The sequence below is a fragment of the Pelobates fuscus genome, chromosome 6, assembly GCF_036172605.1.
Source record: "Pelobates fuscus isolate aPelFus1 chromosome 6, aPelFus1.pri, whole genome shotgun sequence".
Lineage (NCBI taxonomy): Eukaryota > Metazoa > Chordata > Amphibia > Anura > Pelobatidae > Pelobates > Pelobates fuscus.
This window is the reverse complement of record NC_086322.1, coordinates 278,527,199-278,549,221: the sequence shown is the minus strand read 5'-3', so window position 1 is coordinate 278,549,221 and position 22,023 is coordinate 278,527,199. Positions and strand designations below refer to the sequence as shown.

Here is a 22,023-nt window from a genome sequence, read left to right as displayed (position 1 = left end):
GTATATTCTAATAGAGCTGCGGCATGGCTACGAGTCAGGTTTCTAGCGTGGCTCGAGTTACCGTTTATTGTGGCTTTGCTCGTTGGCAGGCTTGTGTGAGGCATAAAACTATTCTCTTCTAGCATGCCAAACCAAACAGTGCCATAGAGCCAGTGTCACAAAAGAAAATTATATACTGTCGTTAGCTAGTTTAAGTCACTTCAGATATCCTGCTAGGTGACTATTGAACTAACACCTAGGAAACTGACCCCCAATGACATGTATGATGAGGGTGTCTATAAGTGTGACATGCTAATTTTAAAACGACTAAGAGAGCAATATTGAAAGCGGCCCCGTGGTTCCTGGGAAGTGCTCGTCGGCCTGGGAATTGTGGGCTAGGGTGTGGGTCGTCTTATGCAGTAAGCTGCTTAATACCCTGGTAGATTGCACCCCACACAGGTTACACATAGCTAGAGTTAATGAGAGTTGGATGCCCGTGTGACAGGGCTGTCCCGGTCTCACTGAACATTGGGCCACCGTATGCAGTCTTTGGGCAACTATAAAAGTAACGTTGGTTATATGCAGGCTAGGCAGGGTAAACATCAAGGATAAACGTCATTTACGAGAAAATACGTTGCTCAGTTGCTTTGGTCCCGCGTGTCTCGAAGGCAGAGTCATACTAGTGTATTTACTTAAGGCAGGCGTGGGGGGTAGCACAAAATTATGAAGGAATGGGACTAGTGGTTAAGTGTGGGGGCTGTTAAGCTCGTTCTTCAAGTGTGGCATGGGTATATGTGAAGTCGTGTGAGTTAGAAGAGTCTGTGTTCATGGGGGTATGTGTCTAGCGTGGGGCGTCTGGGTGTACAGCTTGGCTTCGGTTAGGGTGACTCGTGGGTGGTAGGGGGGGAGGGGGCAGGTGACTTAAGTCAAAGTCAGGCTCTAGTAGCGTTGTAGTGGGTAGAGCCAATTCATTATTCCAGTGTGTAATGGTTGTGTGCGAGGAGTTGTTTAAACTACGTGCCGATATTGGGTGATCCACATGCCAGTGTGTCATTGCTCGTCAACAGTCAAGACCCTATTTAGAAGCCTGGTAGAAAGGCACAGGGGTGAGCTACAATATTGTAAGCAGTAGGGGTTATATACATCACATAGTGTCCCGGTATTGGGGTAGACTGGCTGGCAGTCTGCGTCAGGGTCGTATAAGATTCCCCAGGAGCTCGCAGATGGAGACTTGGTTGGTAAACCGGGTTGTCACGACCATCCATAGAAATCTTTTCCCCGTGTGAAAGTCTCTGGCTGGTTGACTGGCCTGAGGTACCATCCTCTGAGGGCCGTGTTGGTGCCCAGCAAACAGTAATACAGTCATTCGGTAGATGGTTAGTAAAGTCCCGGGAGTTATAGGGTGCTCGGTATGAGTGAGTGGCGTGATCCGGTAAAGTCAGCCGATGGCGACATCCAGTTGAGTGTGAAGGTGCCTCGTGTCTGTTTAGGTGGTGACCGCGGCATATGTGACTGGCGTGAGGTTCCGAGGAACAAACGGGGCGCTGGCTGCCGGGTTCCAACTGTGAGTCGGAGTGGTAGTGGCTTTGGGGCCCGCCTGGAGAAGTGAGTCCCATGTTAGGCCCAAAGTCTGTAGCAGGTCTATCCTGTGGGTCGTGGATTTGGTGGGTTGTTTCCCCACGCTGCACATGGAGCGAGTTGGGGGACCGCCAGCGATATGAAATGTTATGATGCTGGAGTGTTGTGGTGAGGGGTCGGAGTGACCTTCGCCACGCCAGGGTGCCCCCTGACAGATCTTCGAAGAATGTCAGCTTTGCGCTCTCAAATTGTAAGGGGGGTTTTCCCCGGAGGGCGGTTAGGACCGTTGCCTTGTCTGCTCCGTTTTTAAAGGTAAGTATAGTGTCTCTGGTGGCTGATTTAGGGGCTTTGGTTGGTTTTGGGATCCGGAAGATATTTGTGGGTACGACAGAGATATGGTTACCTGAAGGGAGTATGCTGGTTAGAAGGCGATCGATCTTGCGCGGGTCTTCTGTCTCCGGCAGCTCGTCTGGGAGCCCTCTGATCTTAACATTGCATCGCCTTTTCGCGTCCTCCTGGACATCTAAGCGCCGTTCCAGCAATGCGTGTTTGTGGTGCAGCTCCCTTAGTTCGCCCTGCAGCGTGGCGATAGTGCTCTCGTGCTTTTGGGTGGAGGCCTCTAGCACCGTGATGCGGCCTGTCAGGCCTTGTAGTTCGCCCCTTAAGGCCGCGGTATCAGTGAGGATATTGTGTTGTAGATCCGCCAGCAGGGCTTTTAGCACCCCAGTGGTCACGAGCTCGGCATCAGGGTCCTTCCTTGCAGTGCTTGGAGTTTGCTTTGGCTTTGGGTCAGGAGTTAGGGAGTAGTCTTCTTCTGCTTCATCGGAATATTCGTCCGAGAAGTCCGTGCAGCCTCCGTGGAGCGCCGCCATATTGGCTTCGCTCGGGCCGCGTGCTCGCCTCCACATCTCCCCGATTGTGAGTCCCGGGGCTGTCATTTCTGTCGCCTTCTTTTTGTGTTTGCGTCCCATTTGTCGTGTGGGATACCTGCGTGCAGGCTGCAGTCAGCAGTGTTAAGTTTTTTGTCGGTTTAAGTGTGGTTTTTCGATTTCAGCACGGAGCTCCTGAGTTGTGCGACTGTTCACCTCGATCCGTCAACCGGAAGCCAATATGTATGTTTTATTGCAGTAAAACCAAACAGTATTGTGACATTAACAGTTAAATTGACATGCAGAAATTGAAAAATATCAAAATGTCTTAATTTTTAAAACGTTTTTAGATTTTATTCATATAAAATGGAGTTCTATATATGAATGTTTGATATGGAATGAAAGCCCTGTTTCCCCTGAACAAACTGATATATAATAAGTGTGGGTGCACTTAGTATGAAAGAGGTAAATTACTGTTGAACAGACATAGAGCCAAATTCTGTGGTTTGTTTACGTTTTGTTTTGATCACAACTTATTATTATTATTATTATTATTATTATTATTATTGCAATTTATATAGCGCCAACAGATTCCGTAGCGCTTTACAATATTATGAGAGGGGATTTAACTATAAATAGGACAATTACAAATAAACTTACAGGAACAATAGGTTGAAGAGGACCCTGCTTGATCGAGCTTACATTCTATAGGAGGTGGGGTGTAAAACACATTAGGACAGGAATTTGCAATCAAATAAGGTGGACTGCCCTTTAGGAGAGGGCAAGAGACAGGTATGTGAGGTATTGGTTAGTCTTGGAGGCCATAAGCTTTCCTAAAGAGATGGGTTTTAAGGCACTTCTTAAAAGATGCAAGACTAGGGGAGAGTCTGATGGCGGTAGGCAGGCTATTCCATAGGAAGGGAGCCGCCCGCGAGAAGTCCTGCAAGCGCGAGTTGGCCGTACGAGTGCGGACAATGGACAGGAGGTGGTCACGGGCAGAGCGGAGAGACCGAGAAGGGACATACCTATGGATCTGTGAGGAGATATAAGAGGGGCTAGAGTTGTTCAGTGCTTTATAGGTGTGAGTTAGTACCTTGAATTGACTCCTATAGCATACAGGAAGCCAATGTAAGGACTGGCAGAGGGGTGAGGTGTGAGAGAAACGACTAGAGATGAAAATCAGTCTAGCAGCAGCGTTCATTACGGACTGTAGGGGTGCAGTACGGCTTTTGGGAAGACCAATCAGGAGAGGGTTACAGTGCTCCTTGGTAGTATCTGGTGTAAGAAAGGGGCGGATGCGGGCTATGTTTTTAAGATGGAATCTACAGGATTTGGCAACATGCTGGATGTGAGGCTCAAAGGTGAGACCAGAGTCAAGTATGACGCCAAGACAGCGCGCTTGCAAGGATGGACTGATGTTGGTACCACAAACTTGAAGGGAGAGCGAAAGAGGAGGATCAGTATTAGGAGGAGGAAAGACAAGGAGCTCAGTTTTTGAGAGATTGAGTTTCAGAAAGCGGGAGGACATCCAGTCAGAGATGGAAGAAAGGCAAGCAGTGACACGTTGCAGGATGGCAGGGGAGAGGTCCGGGGAGGAGAGATATAGCTGGGTGTCATCAGCGTACAGGTGGTAGTGGAATCCAAAAGAGGTAATAAGTTTGCCAAGAGAGGCAGTATAAAGAGAAAATAGAAGGGGACCAAGGACGGAGCCTTGGGGGACTCCAACCGAGACAGGGCGAGGGGAGGAGGTATCATTAGAAAAGGAGACACTGAATGAGCGTTGGGAGAGATAAGAGGAAAACCACGAGAGGACAGAGTCACAGAGACCAAGCGATTGAAGAGTTTGAAGAAGGAGAGCATGATCAACGGTGTCAAAGGCCGCTGAGAGGTCAAGAAGAATTAGTATGGAGTAGTGGCCTTTGGATTTAGCTGCGATTAGGTCGTTAGTGACTTTGATAAGGGCAGTCTCTGTAGAGTGGAGAGGGCGGAAGCCAGATTGAAGGGGGTCAAGGAGAGAGTTGGAATTGAGGAAATGAGACACACGGGTAAAGACAAGTCTTTCCAGAAGCTTTGAGGAAAAAGGGAGCAGGAATATGGGACAGTAGTTAGAGAGGGTGGATGGGTCGAGGGATGGTTTTTTTAGTATAGGTACTACAGTGGCATGTTTAAGGTCAGCAGGGACGATGCCAGAAGAGAGCGAGCAGTTGAAGATGTGTGTTAGAGAAGGCACGAGACAAGTGGAGACAGATCTGATAAGGTGAGATGGGACAGGATCGTGCGGGCAAGTGGTGGGGCGAGAGGAGCAAAGAAGAGCAGCCACCTCTTGGTCAGTAGCTGGGGAGAATGTCTGAAGGGTAGGAAAGGCATGATCTATGTGTGATTGAGAAACAGAAAGGCAAGGAGGGGAGAATTCTTTCCTTAGCTGTTCAATCTTGTCAGTGAAGTAACATGCAAAGTTATCAGAAGTAAGGTTAGTTTTGATAACCTTGCACATTTGGCTCCGTCCTTAAGGGGTGAAATTAACCTGTGTTTCTGTGCCCAAAAGTGTGTTTATATTTATCCATGTTCGTCCTTGGTATTGACCTTTGGCCTGTTTTGACTATTCTGCTTTCTGTAGAGCTTTCTGGATCCTTATTGGCTTATTACCTTTCCTTATTTTCCTTAGTAATTCAGCAATCATCCTGGCCATCCTATGGACTGGTGATATGCTCTGTCCTCTGTTATCATCTGTCTCAGGTTAGTGCATTTGGTGATACCTGACTATCATAATCCAATAACTCAATTTACTAATCTAGTATAACACCATATAAACCACAATACAATATATTGTGTGAAAATATACTTAGCAGTGCCCTAATGTGTGTAATATTTATCATAATTTTGCCTGAGGATCTACAAGGTTACTTTTAGTTTATAGACAATTCACCGTGCATATATTGGATGTCAAACACTTCATTTTATTGCTGAACATAAGATAACACCCAGATGCTACATACATACAATGAGTGTCCATTATCATAAAAAAATAATTAAAAAAGTGTTAAAAGATTGCTGGCACAAGCAGAAGAACTCCAATTAAGTGGTGACACCCAAAGTATCACCGATATAAAAAGGAATCAGTGAGACAGTACATCTGTGGACCTGTGTAAGATCTAGCTTGAGAGTTCTCTTCCAACAACATACAGCCTTTTACTGCTTCTCAATATGAGTTTACGACACGGATCTGGATCAGGCAAGGGGAAGGGATGCGTTGGGGGTGTTAGCTCATCTTCAACTATTAGGGTGTCTTCTGGAAAGCACAGCTCTGGTGGAGTGTATGGTGGTGGAGCATCATGTGGTAACTATGGTGGAAGCATGACACGTTGTCATGTTGGAAGTAGTGGAAGTGTGGGTGCTGGTATTGGTGGAGAATATTGCATTGGAGGTGGGTCTGGCTTTGGTGGTGGGTCTAGCTTTGGTGGTGGTGCATGTTATACTGGTGGTTGTGTCGGTGGTTACTCTGGCCATGGAGGAGGCTTTGGATTTGGAGATGACCATGGATTGCTCTCAGGCAATGAGAAGGTAACAATGCAGAATCTCAATGATCGTTTGGCATCATACCTACACAAAGTACGTGAATTGGAGGAACAGAATGCTGAACTGGAGAAAAAGATCCGACATTGGTATGAGACACATTGCCCCAAGCCAGCCCAAGATTACAGTCACTACTACAGAACAATTGAGGATTTACAGAAAAAGGTGAGATAGCAACTCTATATGCACACCTGTATATGCTTCATTTTGCAAAAACAACTTTTGAAAGTATTTTTTTACAAAGTAGTCCAAGTCACACAAAAAGTAATCTTTACATCAAAAAGACCAAGTCCCACTGTATTGTCCATGTAAAGTACCTCCAAAACACAGATTTTAAAGCATATTCTAATCCTAATCATTTTTTCTTGTTCAGCTAGATTAACAGTATAGAAAAATATTGGTGGTCAAGCGATACAGACACACTGTCGTATTCTCATTAACTAAATTAATGTAACTGTCCCTGTGAGATTCTGTCTGCATGATATACGAGCCAGAAGATCAGAATTTCCATGAATTAATTTTGATTGAACAAAATGAGGCAAAATATCCAAGTTGAGGCTATAGTTGAGTTGGAGAATTTTTCTATATCGGCTTTTGTAACTCAGTTTTTACATTCGTATTTAATATGTGAAAATTGCGAGTTTGGTGAATAATTCTAACTGTCTAGGTATTTTCTATAGAAAACCCATTGTACCCCTTAAAAATGTGTTTACAATCTCATCCATAGAAGATGTTTTAAACATATATATCTGCTGATGGTAGGAATTTAGGAAGAGGCCTTTTTCTTTCACCATACTATGACTTAGCAGTCATTTTTAAAGCAGTCTAAAAATCGAAGTACCACTTTTGATTGCTACAGCTTAGGTTCCCCCCCCCCCCCCCCTCCCCCCTCCCAAATAATAGCGCGTGATAGAGAGCAGTGATTCTATGCTTAGGGACATAAATATAAGACTGGATTATAAATCTCAAAAATATTAGGCCTCATATTGTCTATCTTTGTCTTAGAGTCTTAATGCATAGTAACAGGTGATTAGATAAATCCAAAATGGAGGCATGTATTTTCTTAAAGGTACAGTGCTATTAAAACTTTAATTGCTCTAATAAAGGTTACATCTAACATAGATTCAATTAGAATTAAAAGAATATCGGTGCTGTGTTCTCTGTATCTAAATTCTCTATACCCCGCCCTAGTTTTCCAATCGCATTTTTACATTATACAGTCGCCAGTTTTACACTTGGTAAATAAACTTAACAATCTTACTTGATGTCATTTTTGGAAACACCTAAATATTATATTTAATTTTGAGGCTTGAAGTAAGAGGCGATGTGCGAGAGATGGCAGTATCGTTCTACCTTTCAGTCTGATTCACAACTAATCTTTCCTAATCTTTAAAAAAATCTAAAAAAATCTAAAAAAAAATCTACACAGCCCCAGCCACCAACAATACTCGTTCAATTTTTTTCCTTTCTCTTTTTTATTATACTTTAAATATTTAACCCCTTAAGGACCAAACTTCTGGAATAAAGGGGAATCATGACATGTCACACATGTCATGTGTCCTTAAGGGGTTAAAGACACAGACATGACTAAAAGTGAATTTGTCATTATAATATACATTTACCGTAAGGAGAATCTTTGTAACACTACTGATACACAAAAATAATGATATGGTCTAACAGAAGGCCATCAATTCTAGAGAATTCTAATTTCTTCACAGTAACTTGGGATTTACAGAAAGAGTCACAGACACATGGAACAGTCTACCAGCAGTTATGGTAGAAACAAACTATTAAACTAAAATATTCAAAGAGTTTAAGAAAACTTTGAAAAGTTACAATGGCATTTGCATAAAATCAAGATGAAGACATGTGCTTTTGCATTGGAAATGGGAAATGGAAAAAGTATATAAGCCTATCTTTTATTTCCAGGAAATGTCTTTGTTTCTATAAATAAGGAGCTTTTAAACATTTTTTTTTTAAATCCATGAATATAGTCTCTCTCCTTCTCTGTGGTCAGACTTGTATTGACCATATGGAGTCTCTGAATAATACCTTGTTTTATTATATTGCTAATTGTTTAAATAGTTCATTTGAAATAAAATAGCCTGATAGAGCTCACATTCCTATTGCCCAGAAAAAAAACATTAACCTGCACAGTGTAAGAAATATTTCTCTCTTCTTTATTTTCAGATCGCTGACGCCTCTCGGGACAATGCCTGCATCGTCTTGCAGATTGACAATGCTAGGTTGGCGGCAGATGATTTCAAAATCAAGTGAGTGCTGGTAACCTGAGCTATTGATAGAATGTTTATTTCAGTATCAATACTTCGAGAACAAACACATCAAGGGGGTCAGAAATGTCAAACACAATGTTATTATAAGACGTTCTCATTAGATCCATAAATGTTTTTTCGGTAATTTAAAGGGGAATTTGTCATTATTGTTTATTATTTCGTTAATTAAAAATCACATGTATTATAATCTGTTTGTTTATTATTTTTTACTGAATACATATAAGTAAATAGCTCTTTAAAGCGCATCTCCTGGCTTATCCTTACTCCGTGGTGGCAGCCATATTTAAGTGCTTTTTGGTCACAAGCACAGCTTATCCAGGCAAAAAACACACCAAGAGTCAATATGTGCTCATGAATTCGAACAGCATGAAAGCAGGGCACTTAGCAAGTGCAATCGGGGATGGTTTCAAAACTTAAATGATGCATGGTCTTAGTAGAAAATTGTGCTTCCTCGCAAAGAGGAGTAAAAAATGGTGGCCCCCAGAGAGCAATTGTAATTATTAATAATTATTAAAAGTTAATAGTTATTCATAAACATAGTAAGATAAGATAAATTAATGCAAAACTTCAATGAGAATTCCAGATATAGTTATCTTAGTAAATGGAACATTTCTTACAGTGATGGTAAACCCAAGTAGACCATGTCTAGAGGATGGCAGGGCATCTTGGGAAATTCAGTGTACAGACATCTGTGATGCCTTGATTAGCCACTGCTATAGGACCTAGTGTGACCAAAACATTGTACTTAGTGAATAAATAAGCACATTCCAAAATATATAAGTACGCTCTTCAAGAACATGATCAAATATACCCAATGGAACGAAGAACTATGAGTTCCATTCTTAGTGGAAGTATAAGAACAATCCTTTAGGTGATGATGCAGGAAAAAATAGTTGAGATCAATTGATCTACTGATAGAAGGGAATATATATAGCGGGATTCTCTTATATATACATACCAAAAGAGTTGTGGTGGTTAAAAAAGGGTGGATAAAAACCCCTTCCACCTGAAGTAAGTGGATAGTTAATACATTGCTAAACACAAATACACAGGAATCTCACTTTAACAGTGCTCTTCCTACTGCAAGGGATTCTGGGTAGGTGTATGCAAATGAGCTCAACAAAGAACCACATTTATTATTATTTTGAGGCACAAATGTGGTTCTTTGTTGAGCTCATTTGCATACGCCTACCCAGAATCCCTTGCAGTAGTGAGAGAACTGTTAATGTGAGATTTCTGTGGGAAAAGCAAGTCTTATGGCTTGACTGGTGTGTGTATTTGTGTTTAGCAATGTTTATAATTAATGTTGTTCTTTTATTGTCAGAAACATCAACGTTGCAGTTCCTCAACGGAACTTTCATAAGGGCTTTCATCATATATATCTAAATATATGTAGATGTTCAATGGGTTCTAACGTTTCTTATGTTGCATAGGTATGAAACTGAGCTCTGCCTCCGCCAGTCAGTAGAAAGTGATATCAACGGCCTAAGAAGAGTGATGGACGATCTGAACCTCAGGAGATGTGACCTGGAGATGCAGCTGGAATGCCTGAGGGAGGAATTAGCTGCTCTAAAGAAAAACCACGAAGAGGTAAGAGCACTGAAATGTGCAACTGCTGAAACAAACCATCTAAAGACTTTATTAAATTATAAGTTGTGGTAAGATGACCAAGTAATTGCACAATTTAACGCAAAATATATGAGCTGCAAGAATGTCCCAACTCGCACTACTTTTCCAACTTGCTTGTATTTTACAATAAGGATGTCAAATCAGCATTTTCCATAACTTGTTGTTTAGTGAAAACCTCTCCTGTATTAGTTTGCATAAACTTTCCATTGTAGAGCTTCTGTGTCCATTTCGTACTATAGTTATTTAAAGTGAAAGAACCGTGGAAATATAAATGTGGCACTTCAGTTTACCACTAGGAGGTGCTATGTGACTCATATACATGTAAATTAACAGTGCCACCTAGTGGAAGGATTGCATAGTCATGTTTATAAAATATTAACATATAAATTGTTCTCAATGTGCAGGAGATGAAGGTGCTGAGAGGACAGGTGGCTGGTACAGTCAATGTAGATATGAATGCAGCACCTAGCATTGACTTGCAGAAGGTTCTGGATGAAATGAGATGTGAATATGAGCAACTTGTAACCAAGAACCAAAGGGAGATTGAAAGGAGATTCCAGGAACAGGTGAGATGGTGAAGCTAAATGTTGAGAAGAAAAATGTATTAAAATATCTTCATCTGAGGATGTATACTTTGAAATGTATGTAAGCCTTGATGGGCACGAGGATAGTGTGTTATTGTGTTTTTTCTTTTTCAGACAGAAGAGGTGACCAAGCAGATGTGCTCTAGCAGTCAGGAGTTCCAGTGTGTCCAGACAGAAATTATTGAGTTAAGGCGTACCATTCAGACCTTAGAGATCGACCTGCAGTCTCAGTTGAGCATGGTACATATGATTTCTTCTTCTTTTCCATATTGTTTTCTTTTGTGAACCTTAATTTAACCTATTCGAATAATACAAATGTTTCACTAATACTATAGAACAGCGCTGCTCATGCTATCTCTGAACGACCATCTTTGATCCAGTTTTTTTATTAACACCCCCATTGGCACAGAAAGGGGTTATCTTTAAGTTGAGAAGCATTGCCACTCAGTAAAACAGTTTCATTCATTGCTATTTGATCTCCATGGTGTGACTTTTAATTTCAGAAAGCTGCTCTAGAAGGAAGTCTAGCAGAGACAGAGGGACGGTATTGTTGTCAGCTCGCTCAGCTCCAGGCCTTGATCCAGAAAGTTGAAGCTGAGCTGTCAGAGATCCGTTGTGAAATGGAAAACCAGAGCCAGGAATATAAGACACTTCTTGATATAAAATCACGCCTGGAGCAGGAGATCTGCACTTACCGCACCCTACTGGACGGCTCAGGAACCCAGTAAGTCAACAATATCTGAACCCTTTACTTGTCTTGAAAGAGATGAGACTGCTTTGATAATTCTCAATATATCTTTTTAATTGTGCAGTTGTCTAATTTATTCATCCAACCCACATAGCTTATTTGATTTTATATCCTTCTGTGGATGTTTGAATTTCAATTCTTTTTTTATATATCCGCATATTACTTTGTCTCTCTGTCCAGTAAGTAGTTTTCCATTTATCAATATTGGGGACTTTTTCATATTCTTTAATGGACATCTCTAGTCAGTGCAAATTAATTCTTATAAAGTTCTCAGATGCGTTCATAAATTCCGTTGTAATTTACAGGGTTTTTACAAGTTTTTAAAATTTCCAAAAGTTTTAAAAAATAATATTGAACTTTAAAATATTAAATTAACCCAATTGACATTATTCAGTTTCTACACCTTCTACAATGAGATTAAGAAATTATTCACACTGACTTGCTGACTGTGACTCACATTAGCACATGGATTTAAGACGATTTATCCTTCTTTTTACTGCAGAATATCAAGTGGGTCCTGTGATCAATCGTACTCGTCCAATTGCGCATCAGGATCTCAGACTGATAAGCAAGGTGGTAAGTAATAGTCCGCTGTAATAATATGTGGGTGTTCAGTAACTTTGTAACTTTGATGTAGGAGGGAAACGAGCCAAAGTAAACTAACAACTATTTGTATGTTCTGCTTTTATAAGGATGCCAGGATACTTACTCATCATTAAAATAATAGGAGGAAATATGTTTTTAAAGGCTCTGTCCCATCTCTTCTGCCCTGTTCCCAACCTCTCTGATATTTCTATATTTTTTTGCCTTCTGCTATTCTCCATACACTGACAGCGGTACACACAAAAACTAACACCAATATACACCATAATCAATGTATATCCACCAGTCACACTATGGCACCTATCCCCTACACCAAGGGTGCCCAAAAGGTTGATCCACATATGTTGTAGAACTACAACCACAACTCCCATGATCCTTTGCATGCCTTAAGAATGGCAAAGCATCATGGAAGATGTAGTTTTCAAAACATGTGGGGATTTATCTTTTGGGCACAAACTATCACCAACATGTCTGAACAAGTGGTGTGCCATGGTAACTTATTATATGAAAATATACAGTAAGACAATGTGGCCTAGAACTGGTGGTTGTCACTGCTGGGAATCCTTTACATCAGTGGTCTCCAACCCAGTCCTCATGGACCACAAAGAGTCCAGGATTTATGTATCTCCCTGTTTTAATCCAACGGAGATACTGACAAAACCTGAACTGGTTGTGGTCCATGAGGACTGGGTTGCAGACCACTGCTTTTACAGGATATGGCTGACAGAGGCTCATCAAAAGAATAAATACTGGGATATAAGAAATGTCAGGGCTAACAAATGTTACTAAAATTTGTCTATCATATACAACAAGCCACGGTATGTTTCCATTGCCTAAGCTAACAATATAGTATGTTTGAATAATGGTTAACAAAAATGGCTAACTGTTTAAAGAGGGTATGGAAGGAACTAATCTGCCGGTAGCCAATCAGGCTTTAGTTTATGATAGTGTCACCAATGAGCATTCTATTTGTATCAGCAAGCACAGTTAGCATAAGCATACTATTTTATAGCACATATATATATATTGAAAACAGATAAAGCAGCACAGTAACAACAAGGAGCTGCTTGTGTCATATTCATCCTCTTCTCAATATTAGTTTTTTTTTCTGACATGTCCTCTTGCAACTGGCTTTGGAAAAAAAAACTGGATTTTGAAAGACAAATTATAAATGGAAAAAGAAAAGAAAACTATCTCTTAAAATTGTGTCTTTCTCAAATACCTTCCGGATAGAAAAATGAAATATCTGTCAGCGTAGGGAGGGAGGGGCAGTGATCGCAGAGACAAACTATTGTTATTTTTTTTTCTCGTTTCCCTGATTAATTTGCTAAGCTTTAATGAAAAAAATATAATTTAATGAATACTCGGACAGGTCTGAATTATTGTGCGTTGCCATTCTTTAATACTAGTGCATGGGTCCTCAAACTCTGGCCCCCCCAGATGTTGCTGAACTACAACTCCCATGATTCTTTGAAATACATAGATAGCCAGAGAATCATGGGAGTTGTAGTTTAGCAACATCTGGGGTGCCGGAGTTTGAGGACCCCTGTACTAATCTATCTATCTATCTATCTATCCATTTATCTCTATCTACCTATCTGTTTTTTTTTTCTGTCTTATAATATATATATTTTTTTGTATTTTTGGTTTACCAATAGGTGGAGTCTCTTCCCGCGACCACCAATATCATTCTATTCAAAGAAAGTGAGCGTCTAAGAACTTCGAACGCACTCTTTTGCTCAATGTTCGGTGGATACATATTCTTGCACAGTGTCTCATGACCGGACCTCCCTTCTCCTGCTGTTTAAATTAAAATGCTATACTGGTTGCACCATATGTCTTAATTTTATGATCTCACTGTTGTCTATAAATCTGTTTAGATAAAACAAATATATTTTAGAACTGATAAATAGCCATCCAGTGCAACAGATACAGAAAACAAGAGAATAAAATAACCATCCAATTCAATCGCTAGCTATCAGAAGACCTATATGATATATTACTTGAATCCTGTACTTCCTTTTAATTGAGATTGTAAAAAGCTTCATTCAGAACATGTGCCCAGTATAACATTCTTTTTTGCTTACTTTATCTGTCAGCGAACGCTGGTCTATTTGAAGTCTTTATTAAAGCTTAGCTCCATGACTTTTATTGCAAATGTGGTTGTCTGACATTATTTCGCTGTGTGAATATCATTCGTTCATGTCATTCATCTGTCTTCATAAATCCATCTATGGTGGAAATTAGGAGATTCCTTGTGGGAGAAATACTGACAACTTTGGAAGAAGCAGCTACTAATCTAATTCTTCCGCAGCTATGATAGTTCAAGAGAGAGGTTTTTTTTTTTTTTGTCAAGTTTTATCCACTGGGGATATTGAGAAAGTCTACAGGGAGTGCAGAATTATTAGGCAAGTTGTATTTTTGAGGATTAATTTTATTATTGAACAACAACCATGTTCTCCATGAACCCAAAAAACTCATTAATATCAAAGCTGAATATTTTTGGAAGTAATTTTTAGTTTGTTTTTTAGTTTTAGCTATTTTAGGGGGATATCTGTGTGTGCAGGTGACTATTACTGAGCATAATTAGTAGGCAACTTAACAAAAAACAAATATATACCCATTTCAATTATTTATTTTTACCAGTGAAACCAATATAACATCTCAACATTCACAAATATAAATTTCTGACATTCAAAAACATAACAAAAACAAATCAGTGACCAATATAGCCACCTTTCTTTGCAAGGACACTCAAAAGCCTGCCATCCATGGATTCTGTCAGTGTTTTGATCTGTTCACCATCAACATTGCGTGCAGCAGCAACCACAGCCTCCCAGACACTGTTCAGAGAGGTGTACAGTTTTCCCTCCTTGTAAATCTCACATTTGATGATGGACCACAGGTTCTCAATGGGGTTCAGATCAGGTGAACAAGGAGGCCATGTCAGTAGATTTTCTTCTTTTATACCCTTTCTTGCCAGCCACGCTGTGGGGTACTTGGACGCGTGTGATGGAGCATTGTCCTGCATGAAAATCATGTTTTTCTTGAAGGATGCAGACTTCTTCCTGTACCACTGCTTGAAGAAGGTGTCTTCCAGAAACTGGCAGTAGGACTGGGAGTTGAGCTTGACTCCATCCTCAACCCGAAAAGGCCCCACAAGCTCATCTTTGATGATACCAGCCCAAACCAGTACTCCACCTCCACCTTGCTGGCGTCTAAGTCGGACTGGAGCTCTCTGCCCTTTACCAATCCATCCATCTGGCCCATCAAGACTCACTCTCATTTCATCAGTCCATAAAACCTTAGAAAAATCAGTCTTGAGATATTTCTTGGCCCAGTCTTGACGTTTCAGCTTTTGTGTCTTGTTCAGATGTGGTCGTCTTTCAGCCTTTCTTACCTTGGCCATGTCTCTGAGTATTGCACACCTTGTGCTTTTGGGCACTCCAGTGATGTTGCAGCTCTGAAATATGGCCAAACTGGTGGCAAGTGGCATCTTGGCAGCTGCACGCTTGACTTTTCTCAGTTCATGGGCAGTTATTTTGCGCCTTGGTTTCTCCACATGCTTCTTGCGACCCTGTTGACTATTTTGAATGAAACGCTTGATTGTTCGATGATCACGCTTCAGAAGCTTTGCAATTTTAAGAGTGCTGCATCCCTCTGCAAGATATCTCACTATTTTTGACTTTTCTGATCATGTCAAGTCCTTCTTTTGACCCATTTTGCCAAAGGAAAGGAAGTTGCCTAATAATTATGCACACCTGATATAGGGTGTTGATGTCATTAGACCACACCCCTTCTCATTACAGAGATGCCCATCACCTAATATGCTTAATTGGTAGTAGGCTTTCGAGCCTATACAGCTTGGAGTAAGACAACATTCATAAAGAGGATGATGTGGTCAAAATACTAATTTGCCTAATAATTCTGCACTCCCTGTAATGAGGTTTATTAAAGGAACACTTAAGCACTAGAAATATAAATGTGTGTTCTTAACACTTTAGTGTCCATGTCCATAGATTTAGAGCTCCCCCCATTTTCTAATAAATTTTAACATACAGCGTTTTACTTACGTTTTTACTCAGCGCTGTTGGCTTTTCCTCCTTCCATGAAGACATGGAGGAGGCATGGTCTCCTCTGGAGATGGTCTAATCCAATACTCCAATACTGTGCCTAGAGGAACTTTGGGAACCTGATGAATCAATGCTTCCACATCACATGATTAAGTTTTACTCTAACAGTACCACGGAAGACAGCAACGAGAGGTGGATTTAACCCTGCAATGTAAAAATTACAGTTTCTCCGAAACTACAAATTTAAAAAAAATATATCTTTATTTAGGTCATAACGTGTGAGAGTATTACAAGGTTTTTCAAGATGATATTAAATACGCAGATAGGTCCCGCAAGGGTAACTAACACATTATTGGTTGGAGAAATAAAATAAAATAAAAAACAAAAGAGTAGTCAAAAATAATAACTAACTAGCTTTCCCCTCCTGGGCATGAGGTTACAGCATAAAATAGAAATGCACTCTTTGAGTAGTAGGCTCACTAAGGGCTCACCCCCCTCCAGGAGACTAAAATACTAACAAAGGTTATGCTGCCAGATAACCCACAGGAGAGGAGGGGTGGGAATTACAATTGTAATAATACCATAGTATAATTATAATTAAAAATGTAGATGTACAGACCAGGTGTCGAACACATCTTACAGAAATTGCATTGGCTAGCACATGTGGCTAGCAACAGGCAATGTTGTTTTTTGTGCCGACGTCGGTGATGTCGCGCAAATGCTCCACCTATCTCTTCCTTTATTCAAGTCGCGGAACGCGTCTTGTATGGGAACCCTGCCAGTACTTCTAACCCACACAGCAGGGGTTGTGTTCATTTTGGCATCAAACATGACGTAGCCAGAAAGTGCGTTCCTTTATATTTAGTATTTCTAGAACCTGACTTGGCTTTGTTTCATTGTTTATTCTGTATTCTGGTATTTCTGACCCTTAGCTTTGTTATACTAGTTTATCCGTCTGTCTCCACTGCTGATCTAGGCCTGTATCTGACTATTCTATATCCTATACCTCCTATACACGCTAAGCCCGGTCACTCTAAGGTCCGGTAATACGTTTTTTCTGTGTACTTGCCTCACTGTTAGTGAGTTAGGTTGTCTATCCTTGACATACCTTCAGGTGTTACACTGTGTTTAGTTCACTGCACATTTCCTGCAAGAACCTTTACTGTTGTGGACCCATTACAAGACCATTCTTCCCAGAAAGATTCCTCTATATTTAAAGAATTAAACAAGATATGAACACTTCAGGTGCTGATTTCAGTGGCCTAACTGCAGAAAACTTTAATGTGACCAATGATAATTATAACATATTCATCCTCACCTTGTGGTATCTGCAGTAATAATAGCCTTCCTGACAATAACGGAAGTGCTGCTCAGCGGCCATACGCCAGTATACCTGACGCCTGCAACATGTTGGTGGACGCCGTCTGCGGATCCACACCAAATGATAGCTATACGTCCGCCCACGGTAATGACGATGTCAACGTGCGTGACATCGTGTCACGTTCACAGTAAATGATGTGGAACACAACTGCAGATTTCTTAGGACTTTGATCTTTTATTAAGACAAGTAGATGGAACCGAGACTTCAGTTCCAGAATTACAGTTACTGTTTCTTTAAATAATAAACGGTTTGTTTCATTTAGCATTGACAAGGTTCAGAATTCATTAGAGTCCGTTATTCTTGTTAACAGTTCAAATTATGAGAGATTATATACATTGGAATTATCAGAAGCAAGACTGGTGCAGCAAAACCTAAATAGTACTTGTTTTGAGGGATGCTGTAGCAGGCTTGCTGGACAACTTGATAGCAGACTTTAGTATGAAGAAATAGGACTATCTGTAGCAAGACAGGTACAGCTGAACTTGAATAATACTTGATTTGAGGAAAGCTGTAGGAGGCTTGCTTGAGAACTTGATAGCAGACTTTAGTATGTAGAAATAAGATTATCTGTAGCAAGAGGTACAGCTGAACTTGAATAACACTTGATTTGAGGAAAGCTGTAGCAGGCTTGCTGGAGAACTTGATAGCAGACTTTAGTATGTAGAAATAAGATTATCTGTAGCAAGACAGGTACAGCTGAACTTGAATAACACTTGATTTGAGGAAAGCTGTAGCAGGCTTGCTGGAGAACTTGATAGCAGACTTTAGTATGAAGAAATAAAGCTTTAGCATTGTTAGCTCTTAACTCAGAGACTTAACTTCAAGAAGTAGAGGGATTGTGTCCCCAGCTCTCCTCCGAGGCGGTTGCTTCAGTGAATGGTTGCCGAGAGTGCTGGTATCTGTCTGTGATGAGGAGAGATGTTGGGGGACTTGAATATTCCTCCAGTCCGGTCTAGTAGCGAGTGGTCGTCTCAGCGAGGTATGTGAGCCGGTGAGTTTGGCGCGGTACGCGTTTCAATAATCCAGCGTCTATCAGCTGGTGCGGTCGCATTAAATAGCAGACCGCGGCAATGGGGGTGTGGCTAAGCTCCGTCAAACCCGGAAGCATGAGGAGACATCGGGAGGCTTAAGGCCTGACACATCGTGCAAAAGACGCGCACGCATGTTCTGGGGTCAAAGGCCAGCTACGGCCAATCGAAGGCTTATTTAAACGCATTTTTACTTCTTCTCATTGCCCTGTCGTGGTTTCCCTTAATATCAGGGCAGTAAACTATACACTGACAATAATATTATCAGTAAAAGTACAGTTTTTATGTGAAAAATGCAAAAAAAACAACAAAAAAACGAACACTAACATTGGCTAGCATTTGTGACCAAGTGGCTACTACAAAAGACTGGCCATACCCCATTTTGAATACCCTGGGATGTCTACTTTTTCAAATGGTATGCCATTAAGTGGTAATTTTCATTTCTTGGCTTCCATACGGTCTCAAAGGAAGCCTATACACAGCAAACCAATCTGACAAATCTCATTGTAATAAAAGCATATATGGATAAGCCGTATATATGACCCTGTAACTTTCAAAAAAAACATAAAACCTATACATGGGGGGTACCGTGGCGCTTGTGAGACATGTAATGAATAGAACTAGGAGTGTATCAGGGCAGTAAACTATACACTGACAATAATATTATCAGTAAATGTACAGTTTTTATGTGAAAAATGCAAAAAAAAAAAAAACAAACACTAACTTTGGCTAGCATTTGTGACCAAGTGGCTACTACAAAAGACTGGCCATACCCCATTTTGAATACTTTGGGATGTCTTCTTTTTCAAATGGTATGCCATGATGGGGGTAATTTTTTTTTCTTGACTGCCATACGGTCTCAAAGGCAGCCTAGACACAGCAAACTAATCTGACAAATTCCATTGTGAAAAAACATAAATGAATAAGCCGTATATATGACCCTGTAACTAAAAAAAAAAACCATAAAACCTATACATGGGGGGTACTGTGGCGCTCGTGAGACATCACTGAACAGAACTGGGAGTGTTTCAGGGCAGTAAACTATATACTGATGTTAATATTATCAATATTATCAGTAAAAGTACAGTTTTTATGTGAAAAATGCCAAAAAAAAAAAACCTAACACTAACTTTGGCGAGCATTTGTGCCCAAGTGGCTACTAAAAAAGATTGGCCATACCCCATTTTGAATACCTTGGGATGTCTACTTTTTCAAATGGTATGCCATTAAATGGTAATTTTCATTTCTTGGCTTCCATACGGTCTCAAAGGCAGCCTAGACACAGCAAGCCAATCTGACAAATTTAATTGTGAAAAAGCATATATGGATAAGCTGTATATATGACCCTGTAACTTTCAAAAACCCTAGTGAGACATCACTGAATAGAACTAGGAGTGTTTCAGGGCAATAAACTATACACTGACAATAATATTATCAGTAACAGTACAGTTTTTATTTGAAAAATGAAAAAAAAAAAAAAACGAACACTAACTTTGGCTAGCGTTTATGCCCAAGTGGCTACTACAAAAGACTGGGCATAACCCATTTTGAATACCTTGGGATGTCTACTTTTTCAAATGGTATGCCATGATGGGGTAACTTACATTTCTTGGCTACCATACAGTCTCAAAGGCACCCTAGGCCCAGCAAACCAATCTGTGAAATTTCTATGTAAAAAATAAATAAATAGACAAGACGTATATTTGACCCTGTAACTTTCCAAAACACCATAAAACCTATACATGGAGGTTACTGTTTTACTCATGAGACATTTCTGAATACAAATATGTATGGTTTTTTTTTTTTTGTCAATCTTTCTTTTATTAAGGCATACTTGAGGGGTACAGAAGAAAGAGTGGGAGATGCATAAATGTTGTACATAGTAGGGTCAAAACAGTGCTAACAGTGGACATATACATTTCCATAGCATGAATGCCTCATTTTATAGTATTATATATCGATGACCGACAGCGTATTGTCAACTAGCTGAGGTGATAGTCAAGGGGTTGAGCGTGTTCCATGCAGTGTGTCTACGGGAGGTAGTTAAAGATTGCTCGATCAGCATGTGTCGTGTGCATAATAATACAGCATTGTCAGGCAATGTATTAAGCAATCAGGTGTGGTACCGGCTGAGTAATTGTGTCTGAAGTAGTGATGCGCATAAGAATATTAGGGTTGTGTCATTAAACGTGTAAGCCTGCTCAAATATGCTCTTTTTATCCAGGCTAATAAGTAGGATACAAGATAAAGGGTGGGAAGTGCATGGATAGTCCAGTATAGGGTTCTCACCGTATCAGCATTGTCGAGTACATTTCCAGTTTCTTGGTGCCTCATTTTTATGTTTTGTAGGTATACAACAGTAAATAACAATATGGTGGTATATAACAATAAAAACAATCGTTTAGCAGAGCTGTACATTGCTAGCTTGTACGTCTTACTGCGGCTGGCTCTTCGTATAAAGGCACATATCATTTAAAACATTTCAGTATATTCTAATAGAGCTGCGGCATGGCTACGAGTCAGGTTTCTAGCGTGGCTCGAGTTACCGTTTATTGTGGCTTTGCTCGTTGGCAGGCTTGTGTGAGGCATAAAACTATTCTCTTCTAGCATGCCAAACCAAACAGTGCCATAGAGCCAGTGTCACAAAAGAAAATTATATACTGTCGTTAGCTAGTTTAAGTCACTTCAGATATCCTGCTAGGTGACTATTGAACTAACACCTAGGAAACTGACCCCCAATGACATGTATGATGAGGGTGTCTATAAGTGTGACATGCTAATTTTAAAACGACTAAGAGAGCAATATTGAAAGCGGCCCCGTGGTTCCTGGGAAGTGCTCGTCGGCCTGGGAATTGTGGGCTAGGGTGTGGGTCGTCTTATGCAGTAAGCTGCTTAATACCCTGGTAGATTGCACCCCACACAGGTTACACATAGCTAGAGTTAATGAGAGTTGGATGCCCGTGTGACAGGGCTGTCCCGGTCTCACTGAACATTGGGCCACCGTATGCAGTCTTTGGGCAACTATAAAAGTAACGTTGGTTATATGCAGGCTAGGCAGGGTAAACATCAAGGATAAACGTCATTTACGAGAAAATACGTTGCTCAGTTGCTTTGGTCCCGCGTGTCTCGAAGGCAGAGTCATACTAGTGTATTTACTTAAGGCAGGCGTGGGGGGTAGCACAAAATTATGAAGGAATGGGACTAGTGGTTAAGTGTGGGGGCTGTTAAGCTCGTTCTTCAAGTGTGGCATGGGTATATGTGAAGTCGTGTGAGTTAGAAGAGTCTGTGTTCATGGGGGTATGTGTCTAGCGTGGGGCGTCTGGGTGTACAGCTTGGCTTCGGTTAGGGTGACTCGTGGGTGGTAGGGGGGGAGGGGGCAGGTGACTTAAGTCAAAGTCAGGCTCTAGTAGCGTTGTAGTGGGTAGAGCCAATTCATTATTCCAGTGTGTAATGGTTGTGTGCGAGGAGTTGTTTAAACTACGTGCCGATATTGGGTGATCCACATGCCAGTGTGTCATTGCTCGTCAACAGTCAAGACCCTATTTAGAAGCCTGGTAGAAAGGCACAGGGGTGAGCTACAATATTGTAAGCAGTAGGGGTTATATACATCACATAGTGTCCCGGTATTGGGGTAGACTGGCTGGCAGTCTGCGTCAGGGTCGTATAAGATTCCCCAGGAGCTCG

The 22,023-nt window shown here is 40.8% G+C and overlaps 1 protein-coding gene across 1 annotated transcript; it reads left to right on the top strand.

Moving 5' to 3' along the window:
• The first annotated feature begins 5,606 nt into the window (after positions 1-5,606).
• Positions 5,607-20,815, top strand: LOC134566181 (keratin, type I cytoskeletal 19-like). The gene is made up of 9 exons (XM_063425885.1): positions 5,607-6,164; positions 8,190-8,272; positions 9,727-9,883; positions 10,327-10,488; positions 10,621-10,746; positions 11,010-11,230; positions 11,757-11,834; positions 17,265-17,438; positions 20,689-20,815. Exons 1-9 carry the CDS (start codon positions 5,631-5,633, stop codon positions 20,813-20,815), a joined length of 1,662 nt encoding a protein of 553 aa, XP_063281955.1. The 5' UTR covers positions 5,607-5,630.
• Positions 20,816-22,023: the final 1,208 nt, after the last annotated feature.